We start from the raw sequence: 18,539 nt of genomic DNA on the forward strand, positions 1-18,539 counted from the left end.
CCTGTCCTTCATATAGTATTTTCTACTTTCTTGAATGGCACCACAATCACCCAGACACTTGAACCAGAAACCTGGGAATCAGGGCACTCCCCTTTTCCCTCCTCTCCTGCACATACAATCACAGACCAAGACTATACAGTTTAGCTCCTTAAAATGTCTCCAGTCTGTCCCATCCTCTCATTTCCACTGCCGCTGCCTCAGCTCAGGCCACCACTCCACCTGACCACCACTCCAGACCACTATCCTTCTTCCTGAGGCTGCCACAGGCTCCTTGCTGAAATGCAAAACAGATAGCATCTCCCCACCTTCAAATGCTTCCTGGACTCTCTAGAGCCCACCAGGATGAAGTCCAAACTCAGTAGCACAGCAGCAGAGCTTCTGGAATCTGGCCCTGACCACCTGTCCTGCATCAGCTCTTGTCCTCTCTCCCACCCTGCCCAGCAGGTGATGCCTGCCTCACCCCCAGAACACTGTGGCAAGGCTCCAAGTCTTTGCTTCACCACTTTCTCCACCTGGAATGCTCGGCACCCCTTGTCTACCCAGCCAGGCCACTACTCGTCTTTCATAACTTGTCTCAAGAATTCCTTTCCTTAAACACTTGATGGACTGCAAGAAAGAAAAAAAAAATTAAAGGAAGAATTCCTTTCCTTTGAAACTGTTCCTGGCCACCCTCTCAGGTAGAATTGACCATTCCCTGGCTTGTGTTCTCGCCACAAGCAGCTGCATGACAGCTCTTGCACCTGTCATACCTTATGATGCCTGTTGACATGACTTATGATGACATGACTACGAGACCCTAAGTCGTGGCAGTGCCAGGTGCCACTACCCTAGCACATGCTAGTGACCAAGTAAATGAATTTGACTGAACAAGTGTTTTAAAGAGCTATAGGGGCTGTGTATTTATATCTACCACTTCTTGGGTTTTTTTTTTTTTTTTGAGACAGAGTCTCACTCTCTTGCCCGGGCTAGAATGCCATGGTGTCAGCCTAGCTCACAGCAGCCTCAAACTCCTGGACTGAAGCGATCCTCCTGCCTCAACCTTATGGGTAGCTGGGACTACAGGCATGCGCCACCATGCCCGGCTAATTTTATATATATATATTTTTAGTTGTCCAGCTAATTTATTTTTATTTTTTTAGTAGAGACGGGATCTCGCTCTTGCTCAGGCTGGTCTCGAACTCCAAGCTCAAATAATCCACCCACCTTGGCCTCCTAGAGTACTAGGATTACAGGCATGAGCTACCACACCCAGCCTATAGCTACCACTGCTTGAGTGTATATACTATATAAGTGCATTTATGAGTATTACCTCATTTAATCCTCCAACAACACCTAACAGAGCTCCTATATTGTTATTAAATAACTTTTCCCAAGTCACAGAGCTGGGAACTGATTTGGGCTTTAACCCAGCTCTTTCTTACCCCAGATCAACTGCTCTATCATGCCTCCACCTCTCAGGAAATCAAGCCCCTGAGGGAAAATGAGGTATTTATAGCTTTTCACAAAGCTTAGTTCCTAGAACTTTATAGGAAACCAGGATGTACAGCCCAGTAGGGGAAGCATCCCCAGGACCATCTTAAAGGGAGGAAAGGCCCTGGCTGGAGCACTTGTTTATAACAATAGATACTTGCTATTTGCAACTGGTTTTTCAAAGGTATTTGGGGTTAAAGTGAAACGACAAAGTCACTGGAAATGAATTATAATTTATCACTCTCGTGTTTACATTTCTGGTAAAGACAGCATAGCTGTTCCATGATGCATATTAAATTCTCTTCCTAATTCACCCTCCTAGACTTCATTCTGGCCTTGTGCATTCTCTTTGTTAAAAAGGGCACTGCTCGGTGATTTATGGCCGGGCACAGTGGCTCACGCCTGTAAATCCTAGCACTCTGGGAGGCCGAGGCAGGAGGATTGCTTTAGCTCAGCAGTTCAAAACCAGACTGAGCAAGAGTAAGACCCCGTCTCTACTATAAATAGAAAGAAATTAGCCAAAACAACTTAAAATAGAAAAAACTAGCTGGGCACGGTGGTGCGTGCTTGTAGGTCCAGCTACTCGGGAGGCTGAGACAGGAGGATTGCTTGAGTTCAGGAGTTTGAGGTTGCTGTGAGCTGGGCAGACGCCATGGCACTTTAGCCTGGGAAAGAGAGTGAGACTCTGTCTCAAAAAAAAAAGGCATTTCTCAGTGATTTCTTTTACAGGTCAAACCTGCTTTGCTGATACATTCACTATAGTTACTAACAGCTGTAATAAGTTAGACCTAGCTTGGCGCCAAGGCACCAACGCTAGTGTGAACACCACGGTTGCAGTTTGGCTTGGAAACTCCAGGACAGTAAAATTTACACCTCAGAGAAGGCAAATTGTCAATCTGGAGTTTGAGGTGATTTTTTCCCCTCCAGAATGAGCCAGAAACTATTCCAAGTATGTTTGCTATCTGCTTATCTCTCCCTGCCTTGCCATTCTCTCATCCAAGTATGTACAAGCACATAAGCTTATGTGCTGAAGGACTTCTGAAATGCAATCCTGGCTCCAACAAATATTGTCATCACTCTGCTGTCGCTGTCCTTTCATTTCAGATGGCTCCATTGAGCAGCTGGAATTGTTGGTGTTTTCTTTTTAACTTAGTATAGCATTGTATGTAATATTAATACAATATCAACATATTTAAAATACATAATGCGTGAAAGTCCTTTTGGATCAGTAGATATTTTAAACCCATCCAAAAAAGTGCCTTTATTAAACAATGTGAATGTTCTAAAATATCCTGAAACCAGCAAAATTCTTTATTGGTATCAGCACCCTGAATTTAACTTTGCCTTACTTGCTGGCATTTTCTTGGGGAAAAAAAAAAAAGAATTTAACGGTGCCTATTGATTGACTTTGTATAGAAAACTAGATAGAGGAAAGGAAACCCACGCTTGTCAGCATTTGCGGTGTGCTGGGCACTGTATGAGGCAATCAATGTACATCATTGAATCCTTATCACAAACTTCAAGGCAGCTACTGTGATCTCCATCTAGGCAGGAGGAAACTGAGATTCCCAAGGGCCTAGTCACTTGCCCCGGGCTCGACTGAAACTCAGGACTGTCCAGGCCGAAAGCCAGCCCTCCCTCTCCTGGACTCTTCTCTACAAATCCAAATCGATTTGTTTGAGAGAAGGAAATTGTACTACAGTCAGCTCTGCCACACATGTGGAAGACTGTTTCCCAGTTCTATGCCTTCTATGGAAAGTATGGCTCCAACACTAACTTTGCGGATTTAAAATGACCCAGCAGGAGAGTGAAGGATCCATACAAGGACACATAATGGCATTCTCTGCCCTAAATTCCTGGTTCTCGACTGAAACCTTTGACAGTTCCAGCTGAGGCAAAGAAAATTAGGTGGGGGGAAAGTGAGGCATTTACCCAGATAGCTGGAATCAGACAGAAAGCACTGAGGGTGTAAAAAGGGTCAGTTGATGCCACTGCTCTTTAGCCAGGGTGACAGAGCAAGACTCTGTCTCCACTCCCCACCAAAAAAAAGGGGGGCGGGGCAAGTAAACTCCTTTGGGAGGTAGAATTGGGAGAAACTTTGCCCTGTTTGGAGGTAAAAAGAGATTTGGAATGTTTCAGGGAGGAAATAGTGTTTGAAAAGAACCTTGGCCTTGAAGGGTGACGGAAAATTCATTTCAAGTAAAAAGGAAACTGTGTGAACAAAGATACAACAGAGGCAGGAAGGTAAGAACATTAGTGAGAAATAGGTTATTAATAGTGCCGTATTAAGAACATTGCCCTGCATGACCACATTGTGGTTCAGGTGTCTGGGATCAAACAGTACATTCTATAATGAAGTATATATATTATAATCATCTATTGCTGGGGGAACAGTCTTGCAAAGAATACAACACTTCTGGAAATTCCCCTTTTGGAATGGTATTATCTATTTGCGTAAAAGCGGTCATGTTAACAAGTGTCGATTTTAAGATCCCGTTTCATTTTGTTCTTGCAGAAGGAAACTCCACTTGCCAACGCCGCGTTCTGGGCAGCAAGGAGAGGAAATCTGGCACTGCTGAAGCTGTTGCTGAACAGCGGCCGGGTGGACGTGGACTGCAGAGACAGTGTACGGGAGGACCGGTATACGCATGCCCCGAGCACACGGTCGCCCTCTGTGGGCGTGAGAGCCCCCATGCATACATTTCCCTTTATGATGCTCGTTTGCTCGTTCCTGTGTTTGCTCACTTTATCCTTTTCAAAATGCCCAAGGCATTGTCGTGAACTTAAAAACATAACTGGGGGAAGTCAGAGAGGAAAGGAATTACGTGCACAAAACAGGAAGCAGCCACGGTAGAGAAAGAAGCACTACCCTAGGAATCCAAATTGGCAATTTACAAGAAGAAAAATGCTATTGAGGCAAAGAATTCAAACCAACTGCTTTCGTGAAAAGATGGAGATAATATAGAGCACAAGTGGGTTGCATGGATGTGGGAGTTATGTTTTTTCTACGAGGATGAGAAAACTGAGAAATGAAAACCTCCACCCAGCTTCTTATCCTTTCATTACTTTCTGCAAACATAAATACATTAATTGGCGATTCAGAAGGGGAAATAACAATGGATACGACTGCCCACTATCAGGCACCACTTAGCGCGCCCCCCCTCTGCCCCTCCACCTGCAGCTAGAAGTAGTAATTTCTCTGTGCTCAGCAGGACTTCTTCACATCTGTGGGGACAAGGAGGCCTTCACATGAAGGGAGAGAGTAAGCAGAGGTATTTTGATTTCAGGATTTGAATAAAAATGTTTTCAAAGGAACCTTTTTTTTTTTTTTTTTTTTTTTTTTTTTTTTTTTTTTTTTTTTTTTTTTTTTTTTTTTTTTGAGACAGAGTCTCGCTTTCTTGCCTAGGCTAGAGTGAGTGCCGTGGCGTCAGCCTAGCTCACAGCAACCTCAAACTCCTGGGCTCGAGTGATCCTTCTGCCTCAGCCTCCCGGGTAGCTGGGACTACAGGCATGCGCCACCATGCCCGGCTAATTTTTTATATATATATATCAGTTGGCCAATTAATTTCTTTCGATTTATAGTAGAGACGGAGTCTCGCTCTTGCTCAGGCTGGTTTTGAACTCCTGACCTTGAGCAATCCGCCCGCCTCGGCCTCCCAAGAGCTAGGATTACAGGCAAAGGAACCTTAATGTTTCCCTGAAAATATGGTGTTCCATTTCCAGCTTTTGTTGCACAAATTTGGTAAATGAAATCTTCCACCAGTGAAATATAAATAGCAGCGACTGTCCCAACTTGCCACTGGGGCACTGTGGCAGGATGTCTTTGGCTTGCAACTCTAGATCCACTCCACACCCTTCTTGTTCCGTGTCCTGGAGACTGAACTATGTGGACTGCCCCAGCAGCCTCCAGTTGGGTTTGGCCCGTGGCACATTGGCGGGAGTCAGAGGGTGGGAGGAAAGGGACATTAGGGAGCCTAGCGCCCTCCCTGTTCTGTCTGACAGGGGTGTCCCCGCTCTCTGCTGCCTGGGAGCCACCACCTTCCCATGGTGCCTTCAACGCAGAGCCTTCCCAGAGCCCCGCTGTTCCTAGCTGCCAGTGCTACAGTGTTCTTTGTAGTCTTCCTGCACCCAGGCCACAGCTTTATAAATAGTCTCTTTATTAAACTTTCTTCCAATCATCCCAGTTTGAAAGTATCATCTGTTTCTTGCCAGAACTCAGGCTGACATGGGGTCTTGGGCATCTGTGACCTGGCCATCCCAGTCTTACTCAGGTCTCACTGGACCAATTCCTACCCCATGCTGGGCAAAACTGTGGGGTAACAGCACCAGTTTTCACTGTGGCCTAACCCACTAACCACTTTTATTAACGTTTTTCCTCTTTTCCTGGAAGCCACCCCTTTCAGACATCACTACGACTTCCTCCTGGCTTCCAGCTTTCCAGGGCTGCCCGGCAGTGCCACACACATCCTGCTCACCACACTCTCGGCCTTCTCAGCTCCCTTTCCACACCAGGAGCCATCTGTCCTGCCACTGCCTTCCCCTCAGAACTCACACCCTGTCCTGTCTGCTGGGAGACCGGTAGCAAAAATTTTGCTTCTATGAATAGACACTAATATGTTTATAGGTTACTCCTCCTTATTTAAAACAAGAACTCTTCTTATCAGAAGCTTTCTAGATAAATGATTCCTTAACCCAAAGGAGCAAGTCTAAGTGATGGTAATTTCAGGTATCTCCTTTATTTTGAAAAGGCCTCTAACGGTGGTGGTGACTGAGGGTAGGGAGATGTTTGAAAACAGTGCAGTCCTTTGTTCCCTGCAGAATGTCACTGGCTGGGTTTCTGCTTCCTCCACGTGCCACCTGAACGTGGAGTGCAGGTTCCAGGACGATTTCTTTTTTTTTTTTTTTTTTGAGACAGAGTCTCGCTTTGTTGCCCAGGCTAGAGTGAGTGCCATGGCGTCAGCCTAGCTCACAGCAACCTCAAACTCCTGGGCTCCAGTGATCCTTCTGCCTCAGCCTCCCTGGTAGCTGGGACTACAGGCATGCGCCACCATGCCCGGCTAATTTTTTATATATATCAGTTGGCCAATTAATTTCTTTCTATTTATAGTAGAGACGGGGTCTCGCTCTTGCTCAGGCTGGTTTTGAACTCCTGATCTTGAGCAATCCGCCCGCCTCGGCCTCCCAAGAGCTAGGATTACAGGCGTGAGCCACAGCGCCCGGCCAGGACGATTTCTTATGGTACTAATTGATCTCTAGGCTAGGACTGCCCTCGCCAGTGGGGCCAAGCCCCAGGGTCACCTAGGAAGCCTGTAAGAGCCATTGCAATGCAAGGAGAGGCCTATGGGGCGTTCTTGGGAATTGTTCCTAACCTTGAGTATGACTCTGTTCAGACTTTTCCAACAAATAGCATTGTGAAGAACAAATATTTTATGTCAAGGCCACTCACTATGGACCAAAGCTTTGGTTCCCTAACACCTATTCATCTTTGGTTCCTAGATTAATGCCATCTTTCCATGATGTTTACATATTTTGCTTTGCCCATCTCTCTGACATGCATCTACCACCAGGATGTACAATGGCAAGATTCTTTTAGCCTCTTCACATGAATTAACATATGTGTTTCATTGCCATTTTTGTTTTGGACTTCACTACATTGTAATGTATTTATATATGCTCTGTTCAAAACCAGTTAGTTTTTAAAGGATACTTTTTAACACCATCCAATGAAATGAAGTAACCTTAATATTTACAGAATTAAAATCGATCAAGCTAATAGGTTTTAAATATGAAGTATTTTGTACAATTTAATATAACACTTCTTTATTCTCCTTTGTCCCAACCTGACTTTGTCTCAATTAACCATGATGTCAATTGAATTGAAATTGTCTATAAAGGAGGTTTTTTTGTTGTTTGATTTGTCTTTTCTTTAAAACAGATGAGCCTAACATTTTTTATTTCTTTCTTAAAATATCCAAATTAAGTGATTGATTTTTATTGTGAGATCAATGTAACCCATGATAAAAAACTTTCTCTACTCTCATGTAAAAGGATATATTCATAGCTTATTCAGATTGGCTTTGAACCAAATGTCTTAGTTCATTCAGGTTTCTGTAACAAAATACTGGGTAATTCATAAACAACAGAAATCTGTCATTTATGATTCTGGAGGCTGGGAAATCCAAGATCACGGCACCAGCAGATTTGGTTTCTTGTGAGGGCTTCTACCTCGTACATGGCCACTTTTTGCTGTGTCCTCACGTGGTGGAAGAGAGCAAGGAGCTCCCTTCAACCTCTTTTGTAAGAGCACTCATCCCATTCATGAAGGTGCAGCCCTCATGACTTAATCACTTCCTGAAAGACCCCACTTCTTAATACCACCACAGTGGGGATTAGGATGCAACATGAATTTTGGAGGGACATATTCAGACCATAACACCAAGGATTCTCCCTATCTGCTATCTAAATAAGAATTTCTCACATTAAAGAGGAAGTTAATAATACCAAGCTTGCCATGCCAACCCTGCAGAATACCAAGAAAGGCATTCAACTGAATAATGGATAGCAGAGCCTATATATAAGAGTCTTACATGCAAATGCTGAATATGGTCACATGGGGTAGAAGAAATATAAAGCACTACTGTGAAGCCAGTAGCTTTTCTCGATTCCACCTATACTTTTTATGTAAAGCAAACAAAACTTTCTCAAAACTAGCATGGTCACTCACAGAAGTCAACAGAAGCCAAATGATAACCTACCATTTACTAAACTATCACAATATTATTCTAATCTAACATTCACTGAACTGGTATCTAACATTACTATGCTAAGCACATTGCTTGACTTACCTCACTTACTGTCAGTGACCACTCAATCACACTGGGCTCCCACAAAATCCGCTGATGGAAATGACGCAAAGCCTCCAGCATTCACTTAATCATCCTATACCTAGTGAGCCTTCCTCATGTACAGAGCCATCTGCCTTTGTCATCCGCTTCTGAGAGGCAGGTTGCTAAATATGCAGAGGTGGTAGTTAAGATTGTGATTTCGAGGCCTTGTAAACAACCTTAAATTGCAAAGGTTCATTTCAGTTGAAAGGGTCCACATCACATGGTGTGCCTCATGTGAATCTTAAAGCTGGAAGAGACCTTGGTGATCATCCCACCCATCCCCTCATTTTAAAGATGAAGCGAATGAGTCCCAGTAATTGTAAGCAACTTGCCCCAGGTTACACTGTTGGCTGATGGCAGAAGTGGACTTAGGACCCCCCCACCCCCAGCTCTTGCCTCTCAGTTCTGTAGTCTCTCATTTCACCACAGTGCCATCTGTCTTTACCTGAATCATTTTGAAGATAAAGACTTCTAGGGCCGGGCGCGGTGGCTCACGCCTGTAATCCTAGCACTCTGGGAGGCCAAGGCGGGCGGATTGCTTGATGTCAGGAGTTGGAAACCAGCCTGAGCAAGAGCTAGACCCCATCTCTACTATAAATAGAAAGAAATTAATTGGCCAACTAATATATATAGAAAAAAAATTAGCCAGGCATGGTGGCGCATGCCTGTAGTCTCAGCTATTCGGGAGGCTGAGGCAGAAGGATCGCTTGAGCCCAGGAGATAGAGGTTGCTGTGAGCTAGGCTGACGCCACGGCACTCACTCTAGCCTGGGCAATAAAACGAGACTCTGTGTCAAAAAAAATAAATAAAAAAATAAAGACTTCTAGGCTGGGCGCAGTGGCTCATGCCTGTAATCTTAGCACTTTGGAAGGCCAAGGAGGGACGATTGCTTGAGGCCTGAAGGTTGAGATCAGCCTGATCAAGATTGAGACCCCATCTCTACAAAAAATAGAAAAATTAGCTGGGTGTGATGGTGCATGCCTGTAGTCCCAGCTACTTGGGAGGCTGAGTCAGGAGTATCACTGGAGCCTAGGAGTTTGAGGTTGCAGTAAGCTATGATGACACCACTGCACTTTAGCTCAGGCAAAAGAGCAAGACCTTGTCTCACAAAAAAAAAAAAAGACTTTTAAATACAGAAAACCAATGGTCCCATTTATCCCTTTTTTGTGTGTGTTAATTACATCATAAAATGAGACCATTATATCACTGCAGTATATAAATGCCATAACTATGGTTCATTTGGATTGTGTTTCTGAATGTAATGGAAGTAAGTGAATTTTTAAATTGAAAATTCCAACCTCAGCAATTTGTCACTTTGCTTTTTCCCTTCTCCTCTTTGTTATAAGGTTATTTATGAGGCACTTTTATCACTGCAGGAAACTTTGCCCCTGCCTGTGTTCTGAGTGGAGCTGACCCCTCTCTCTGACATAGTGATGGCCTAACTGTTCATCTGTCTCTCCTCCATCCAGTATGGCACCACCCTCCTGATGGTCGCAGCCTACGCTGGTCACATAGACTGCGTGAGGGAACTGGTACTGCAAGGAGCAGACATCAATCTCCAAAGAGAGGTAGGTCATGCTTTGAGCTTGAATAAAAATGACCATGCTCAGAGATCTGAAGTTTCTGTAATGGTGAACTGGTACAGAGGACAAGAGTCTTCATTGTTCTCCTCCTCCATTAAAGCCCATTACAGAGTTTATTGTGCCCAAAATAAGGTCCAGGAATGCACCATTGGTTGTATTGCAGTTGAGTGTGTCTTGTCGGGTATGTCTGAGGTAACCAAACCTCTTACCACATTTCTTAACCATTGATATATTTTGTCTTGAGCTTAAATCAGTTCTTCCTTCTTCCCTTGGGATGAGATGCTATAGAATTTATAGGATTTCCATAGAGATTATTATATTTTTAGAAGCATTGAGTTACTAACCTATTTGTAATGAGACGCACTTGCTAGGACATCTCAATCATCCTTGCCGAACTATGTTTTCAAAGGATTTCTCTGACTGTCCATGTGCTAAATAGGCTCTCCCCAGAAAAGCCATGTAAGCAAACATTGGACTAAAATGCAAGCCTGTTCCCACACTTCATTCAAGGTCAGTTTGGGGAGTTTGTTCCTGCCAGAGGATCCTTTCTTGGTTCAATCTAGAGAAGCAGTAGGGAAGCTGGGGTATTTTAATATGCTTTGGGGTTTGGGTCTGAGAAGGCTCCATTTCTTTCTGAATCACCCTAGGACCTGGTAAACTAACCTTTGTGGAGACACACACTCAGGTGGTCCCTAGAGTGCATCTGACCTCAGTTCACACTGGCTCAGGCCTGATGTGAGCGTTCTGGGCAAGCTCCAAACCAGACTTGGTTTTCCTTGCTCTGGCCTCATTTTATCTCAGGTCCTGCCTTACAGTTGTTTCAGAAACCAAGCTTTCATCAGGCCAACATATCCTCTTCTTCCTGTCTGGACCGCCACCCCTGGGAGAAGCAAAGTTAGACACATCAGGTATAAGGCTGTGGCAAGAGTTCCCAGGCACATGCAGACGCCCCTCCCATCCCCCTCTGGGTATTGGTGGCCTTGGCTGCGGACCATTCAAAGGAGTGACTTGGCAGAGGGAACCTGGGGTCTGGTTCTCTGTAGCCCTGGATCAGTAAGTCTGTTCTGTTGAGAGGAGCAGTACAGAGAGACTAAGGCAAATGCAATCTTCTCACAAACAGATCCCTGTGAGCAGTTTGCATAACACTAGATCATTGTTTCAGGTCATTTTCACTTCAGCACTTAATTTCCCTCTGGGACGGAAATGTTCGAACCCATTTAGAATTATATTTAATAGTTGAAAATTACCCTAGTCTTTTTATTTTCTCTCTCTGCTTTATAGTCCTTGTTTATTACAATTTTAAAGAAAAGACAGATTTCTCTAATAAAAACAACATGGTCCAAATCTATTTACTCAGAAAACTTTATCCTTAAGGGCAGGTTCAACATGCACAAAAGAAAATATCTTTAGAACAACTGAGAAAAGCAGGGAGAAGGGAGAAGCATTTGATTACAAGTCAGTGTATGGTTTTTATGATTTTTATATTTATCTATTTGTTTGGATCCTATTGCTCAACTCATCTTGGAGATGAAAGCTCTTCTACACTGAGAACAATGGCCCTTGAGGACTTTCCAAAGTGTACTCAGCTTAGAGGGAACCTGTGTGGCTCAAATGAAGATGCTATGCAACTTTCTGGCAGTCCCTGGAATTTCCTGACACTGTGCCAATCTGGGGCGATAGGGCTGCTCAGCCACAGGGAGACCCCAGCCACGTTAAGCTGTTCTAGAAGCTGAAAGAGAGGGCCTTGCTGTGCTTTGGAACTTACTCTCACAGCAGACTTCTACCTTGGTCCATTGTTAATCCATTTTGCAATATCAGAATATTTGTTTCCTGAAAAACTACCTGCCATTGTTTTCTTAGGTTAGCTGTCTAGATACACAGAGCTTGCTGGAGAAGCAAATGGAAGCTAGTGGTCCTGAAGACCATAGCATGAAAGAGCCAGCAGTATTAACTGATTATACCCCTCAGGCATAGGAGCTGCAAATGCAGTTGGTGTGAAGCACACGCATATACCTTTATTCATATTCCAGCTCCTGGTGTCTATGGGTTGCTGAATTAATGTGCGTAATGATTGATAGTAAGTATATTCCAAAATTGGCTCAAACTGCTGTGATTATGATTTTTGTAATTAGTATATCAAGAAAGCTTATTGAAAAACCAGTCCTTTCTCATAATAAAGAAACAAATCCTAAAAAAAGGACACATGGTAGTCTCTAAAATTTATTTTCTGGCAGGGTGCAGTGGCTCACACCCGTAATCCTAGCACTTTGGGAGGCCAAGGTAGGAGGATCTCTTGAGCTCAGGATTTGGAGACCAGCCTGAGACCTGCGCAGGAGTGAGACCCTATCTCTACCAGTAATAGAAAAAATTAGCTGGGCATGGTGATGCGTGCTTGTAGTCCCAGCAACTCAGAAGGCTAAGGCAGGAGGATCCCTTGAGACCAGGAGTTTGAGGTTGCTCTGAGCCAGACTGATGCCACGGCACTCTAGCTAAGGCAACAGAGAGAGACTATCGCAATAAATAAATAGATAGATAAATAAATAAAATGTACTTTCTATTAGGAAAGTGATTTGGAACTAATCAGTGGGCACACGTGGGCACAGAAAGAAGTAAATATCATCGGAAATCAGGGAGGTGGAAGGAGAGGGATAAAAACCTGCCTAACAGGTACGGAGAACACTATCCAGGTGATGGGCACACTTCTAGCCCTGACTAATGCATTATAAAAGCTATCCATGTAACAAAAACATTGGTACCCCCTTAATATAAAAAATAAATAACTATGTAGGAAAAAAAAGGTAAGAGTTTTCCTCTTCTAGCCAAGTTTCTTCATGCGGACCTGTTTATAGCTTAAGATTTCTGGAACCTAGTTTCCTCCGCTGTGAGAAAGCAATGGGAGGGTGCTTCCCACTCGTTTCTGTGGCAACCAAGGAGAAAATCACCCCTGCATTGCAAGCAGAAAGGCCTTCTGGATGGTCACAATGCCTGTGCCTTCCTGGGGAAGAGTCCGGGTGGGGGCACAGCCTGAGATAGAGGGTTATATCTGGGCAGGGGTTAGGTGTTCTGCCACAGTGGTGGTCCTCACTGTTCCCACCCTCCTCTCTCTCTCTCTCTCTCTCTTTCTCTCTCTCTCATACACACACACACACACACACGCCCTCAAGGAAAAGTTTTAGAGTGATCGGTAGTCAATAGGACATGCTGTCCTGGGCTTCTCACACCTGAGTGAGACCTGCCACCTGAACAGTTCCAGGTAAACTGTGGAAAGAGGGTTGTTTTTTTTTTTTTCACTGTGCCTGGGAAAGTGGTATTAGTTTCATCCCAAGTTCAAAGTCCAGAAGTGAAGAGTATCTTTACAGAAAAAGTATATGTTGCCCACAAGAGTGTATCATGATTTTCCTCATATTACACAATGAGTTTGGTACCAATCTTTTGTAGGCTTGTAGCTTAAAAGGGAGGATGCTAAAAATTGTGTCTCAGAATATCCCGACCACTTTAAAATTTAAAACCAGGCTGTTTCTTGTTAATATGTCCAATTTTGAGAAAATATTTTGAGCTTGTTTTACTCTGGGCTCACCACTAGAGAAATTTGTGGGTAAATTACTTAGATTCTTTCTTGCACTCATAGCTTTCTACTCTAGGGCACTAAATTCTGTAACCAGACTTCTTCCCTGTATTAATGAATGCTGGTGTTTCCCAAACATTATGCCAAATATAGTTAGTTAGTTTCCTGTGGCTGCTGTAACAAATTCCCATAAACCAGATGGCTTCAAATGGCAGGAATGTGTTCTCTCACAGATCTGGAGGCCAGAATTCCAAAACCAAGGTGAGGGCAGGTTCATGCTCCACCTGGAGGCTCCAGAGGAGGTTCCCTTCCTTCCTCCGTGAGCTCCTGGTGGCCATCAGCATTCCTGTGGCCACAGCTCTCAGCCTCCGCGTCAGCGGTCACATTGCCCATTCTTTGTGTCAGATACCCCTCTGCTTCACTCTGTTTTAAACATTTATTATTTTTTTATTTTGGTAAGATGCACGTAATATAAACTTTACCATCTTAACCATTTTTAGGCGTCCGGTTCAGTGGTATGAAATACATTCATAATGTCTGTTGTGCAACCATCACCACCATCCATCTCTGCAACTCTTTTCATCTTGTAAAACTGAAACGCTGTACCCATTAAATAATAACTCCCCATTCTCCCCTCCCCCTAACCCTTGGCAACCATCATCCTACTGTGAATTTGACTACTTTAGATACCACAGTAGAATCATAGAGTTATTTGTCCATTCCTGACTAACTTATTTCACTTAGTGTAGTATCTTCAAGGTTCATCCATGCTGTAGCATATGTCAGAATTTCCTTCCTTTTTAAGCTAAATAGTATTCCATTGTCTGGATATACCGCATTTTGACTAATCATTCATCTGTAGATGACACTTCAGTTGCTTCAACAACTTAGCTGTTTGTGAAGCTGCTTCTGCCTCACTGTTAGAAAGACACTTATCATTGGAGTTAGGGCCCACCCAGGTAACCCAGGATAAACGTCTTCTGTCCGAATCATTAACTTAATCACATCTCTTGCCGTATAAGGTCACTACACCAAGAATTAAATGCTCCTTTCATTTTGTTACTTCTCCGACTAAGGAATAGAATCAGTTCAAATGTAGCTCCTTCCTAGGCTAGAGGGTTTACCTGCAAGGATATTGTTTTGTTTGGTTTGCAGATGTACAGATCAAATGTAATATAACCAAATATCTTTTTAAACCAGACTTTCTCTCTCTGCCAGTCAGGTACAACCGCCCTGTTTTTTGCTGCCCAACAAGGCCACAATGACGTTGTAAGATTCCTCTTTGGATTTGGGGCATCCACTGAATTTAGGACCAAAGTAAGAACGCCTTCTTGATTTCATACCCTGTTGAAGAATTTCAGTCATCATGGGAATTAGCTTTCTCCTCATCTGTAGTACAAATCCGTGCTTCCCCTTTTACAAGAAGTAGTCCTAGGAGTTTGATTCAAAACATAACATTTTTTACTCTGGGCTCACAATTGGAGAGTTTTATGTGGAATTACTTAGATTCTTTCCTTGCACTGGTAGTTTTCCACTCTGGGACTCTACATTTTGTTACCTGGAGGGGTGCGGTAGCAGGGGGCTTTCTAACTTTTCGTGTTTCTATGTGCTTTTTTTATATGTTAGATTAATCCCAATACTATGTTAGGAATTGTTGAAAGTATTAATCTGATCCTAGTGAATCTGAAAGATTTCTAAAGAGGGCAACTTGCTGGAAAGCTTACTTTCACGAGCTATCCTCACTGAAATATATAATACATAATTACAGTTTATATATTAATAGTTGGGCAAGGAGTTGTGATTCTTCCTTTAAAGAAGTTACTGATTTTCATTTTTGACATACAGATTGGAAAACTGAGACTGCAGAAAGATCAATTTTGTGTTCACAATATGATTTTACATGATATATTTTATAGTAGGAGAATTGAAACTGCCATATGACTTTTGTGGTTGTCAGCTCATTTCTAGCCTAATCATAATTAAAAATCCCTGAAAATCTGCCCAAGTTGGAAACTTTTTGGTTTTCTTAATCCACTGTATGTGATATTTAGATATCAAGGGAGTTTCCAGTGGATTTTTTTCTGTTAAAATACTATTAAGATCTGAATTTCATATAGGATTTCTATATTTTCTGAAATCTGTGGGACTGTATGCATGCCTCTAAAGATTCTGAGTATAATACACAGTAATAACAAAATATATGTAGATATATTTTACCTTATTTTATTTTTTTATTATAAAAGTGATATAACTAAAAGTAGAAAGTAAAATTCTATGAACTTCAATCCTAACTCTTTGAACTAAATCAGAATGACCATGCATGACCATACAGCTGCTTCAGTCTTCTTGGTTGACAAGTTAATAGTGACTTAAAGCCTTTGTACATTTTCCAGTTAGTACTAACCCAGAAATCCACAGAACATGGGGCCCAGGTGAGCAATTTCACAGGTTTCCATTAGGTCAACTGCAAGTGTCTAACAGCTTTCCATGGGAAGAAGAGAATGTCAAGAGGCTTTGAGTTTTAATATGATCCTGCCGTCAAAACTCTGTTTTAACAGTTGTTATCAAATTGTTATCAAATCTGTATGCTCCAAAACTGTGTTTTTAAAATAAAATATAGTAGTTCTTCTATGACAATCATCGTATTTCATCTGTTCTGTTACCTTGTTAGGCAAGGAGCTGGGAAAAGTGACAAGACAAAGCTTACAAACAGTGGTGCTCATTGCTGCCATTAAGCAATTCGTAGATGCCCCCGCCACCACCTTCAGTCTTTCTCCTCCCCATTCTCTACCCTTCAGTGCCCAGCTCAAGTGCCCAGCTCCACCGCATAGCCCCCCTGTGAGCAAAGCATTTCCTAGCCACTTGCGTCCCCTAGTGTTTCTCCAAGCCAGCCCACTTGACCCCTGCATGTCACAGTCACCCCACATGACTGGTGCAGGCCTCACCCCAGACCTACTGAGCCAGACCCTTTGAGGGTGGAGCTCCAAGGGTAGGCATTTTGAACCAACACCCTGTGCCCAAATTTAGAAACCACACTATCTTATATTTATGATTTGTATTGTAGAACCAGATTACATGTTCCTGAATTATTTATAATCAGCTCAAATGTCCACATACCAATTCACAGAGCCAGACAAACAAATGAACAATCCTAGATGGGGAAAGATAATGCCTTAGCTGCAACACTCAAAAAAAAAAAAAAAACATGAAGGGCTTTAGTGGACCACAAACTGGATGAGTCAGTAGTGTGATGTGGTTGGTATAAAAGCTAATTCTAATGTAGTCTGCAGAGATGAAAGTAGAGTGGAAGGAACAAAGGAATGTCCCATTTTACATCACAGCACATCTCCTTTATGGGGCTCTGCTTAGTTTTAAGGCCCACATTTTAAAGGAGACCTGGACAAATTGGCACATATTCAAAGGAAAATACCAAGTAGGATAGTGAGAGACACAGAATGTACCAGAGTTATCCGCTCTTTAAATGGATGCAGATCTTTTCCCATGATGGCAATGGCCTCAGAGGGTCACCCCATAAAAGCACCTTAATATCAGTGGCCTATACCTGGGTAGTGGCACAGGGAGATGCCAGTGTTTGTCAAGAGCACCTCTGGCCAGAGGCCAGGGAAGGCTCTTCTCATAATTCCAAGATGGAACAGACAAGACTTGGTACAGACATTCTGCTCTGTGTTTCTCACTGTGGAAGGCAAATAGATCATTCTGTAGTTGGCATGGGAATTTTCTAAATTTAATCTTAATAACTTGGTCAAATAACTATATCTCTAGTAAGTCATCCAGATGTACAACAAAATTACATGTGCTTAAGATGAACTATGTCATGATTTATAAAGAAAAAGCAGAAGGGATAAAAAGGGGAAAGCAAGTTCGTTATTATTGATGGGAAAATTCTCTTCCAAAGTTCCACCTGTGTGAGGAGTGTCTGCTTGGTAAAGTATGTGCCTGCACTATCTCTAATGTGTTTATACTTTGCATGTCCACAGGACGGGGGCACTGCCCTGTTGGCTGCCAGCCAGTACGGGCACATGCAGGTGGTGGATACCTTGCTGAAGCATGGAGCCAACATCCATGACCAACTTTATGTGAGTGCATTTCAAGGGGACATTAGGTGGATAATTGGTCATTCTTTATTACACATAACTTTTTGGTCTGATTTGGGATGCCAGAAATCCCAACTTCAAAATATTTTAATGAACAGTAAGACTTTAAACTGAGACATCAAGGGGAAAAGATGTAGTAAATCAGATGAGCTTTTTCCAAATAGAAACCATGTTTATTATTTATCTACCTTTGTTCTTTCTTTTAAATCTGTTGTACATATGAGACGTCTCATGTATCTATGCAATTAAGACCTTCAAAAATTACGTGATACATACTTTTTCATACCATGATAAACCACCCAGCCCGGCATATGGATCTGCTGAAAACCAAAATATATTCTCCTGTTATTTGTGAGGAAAGACACAAAGAGGAGAAATTAAGGTATTTGGAAGAGAAATGAGGCTGGGTGGATGAAGACCTGTGAAATATATGCACACCATTGACCTTTCAAAGGCATCCCCTGCTAGTGTAGGTCTGTTTGCAGCTAATTGGCAATTAGCACATTACCCAAGGGCTCTTTTAATTGACTGTCACTATAATGCCATAGGATTTATGGCAAATGTTATTCTAGTTTTATAGGAAAAAAATATGGGGAAATGAATTGACTTGACTGAGTTTCATGGTGAGAAGTGAAAGAATTCCTACTTTTAGTTCTCTAGCAACCCTATGGCTGTTCTAAACAACTAGACATTTAGCCTTTGTGCCTAGGGCACTAACTTTCACAGCCTTGTAATGAGCTGTGTAGGTGTGAACTTTTCCATTTGAACACTCTTTCCAGAGTTTACATGGTTAATTCTGACAAATCATAGACCTCTTTGAAGTTCAAAGAAACTAGCCTTACCCTCTGCACATTCTTGGAGCCTACAGAATTACTGGTAATTAGGTTACTTGATAATGATCTCTAGGAGAGATTCTCAA

The 18,539-nt window shown here is 42.7% G+C and overlaps 1 protein-coding gene across 2 annotated transcripts in view; it reads left to right on the plus strand.

Moving 5' to 3' along the window:
* The window catches only part of ANKRD29 (ankyrin repeat domain 29), a 52,875-nt gene that overhangs the window by 9,907 nt on the left and 24,429 nt on the right, over window positions 1–18,539 (plus strand). The window contains exons 2-5 of one of the 2 annotated variants that reach the window (XM_012746275.2): window positions 3,986–4,096; window positions 9,827–9,925; window positions 14,724–14,822; window positions 17,504–17,602. In XM_012746275.2, coding sequence (XP_012601729.1) covers window positions 3,986–4,096; window positions 9,827–9,925; window positions 14,724–14,822; window positions 17,504–17,602 — 408 coding nt within the window. Of the gene's footprint in view, window positions 1–3,985; window positions 4,111–9,826; window positions 9,926–14,723; window positions 14,823–17,503; window positions 17,603–18,539 lie in introns of those variants that run through there. The other variant, XM_012746276.2, reaches the window with a different exon arrangement.

The sequence above is a fragment of the Microcebus murinus genome, chromosome 17 (genome assembly GCF_040939455.1).
Source record: "Microcebus murinus isolate Inina chromosome 17, M.murinus_Inina_mat1.0, whole genome shotgun sequence".
NCBI lineage: Eukaryota > Metazoa > Chordata > Mammalia > Primates > Cheirogaleidae > Microcebus > Microcebus murinus.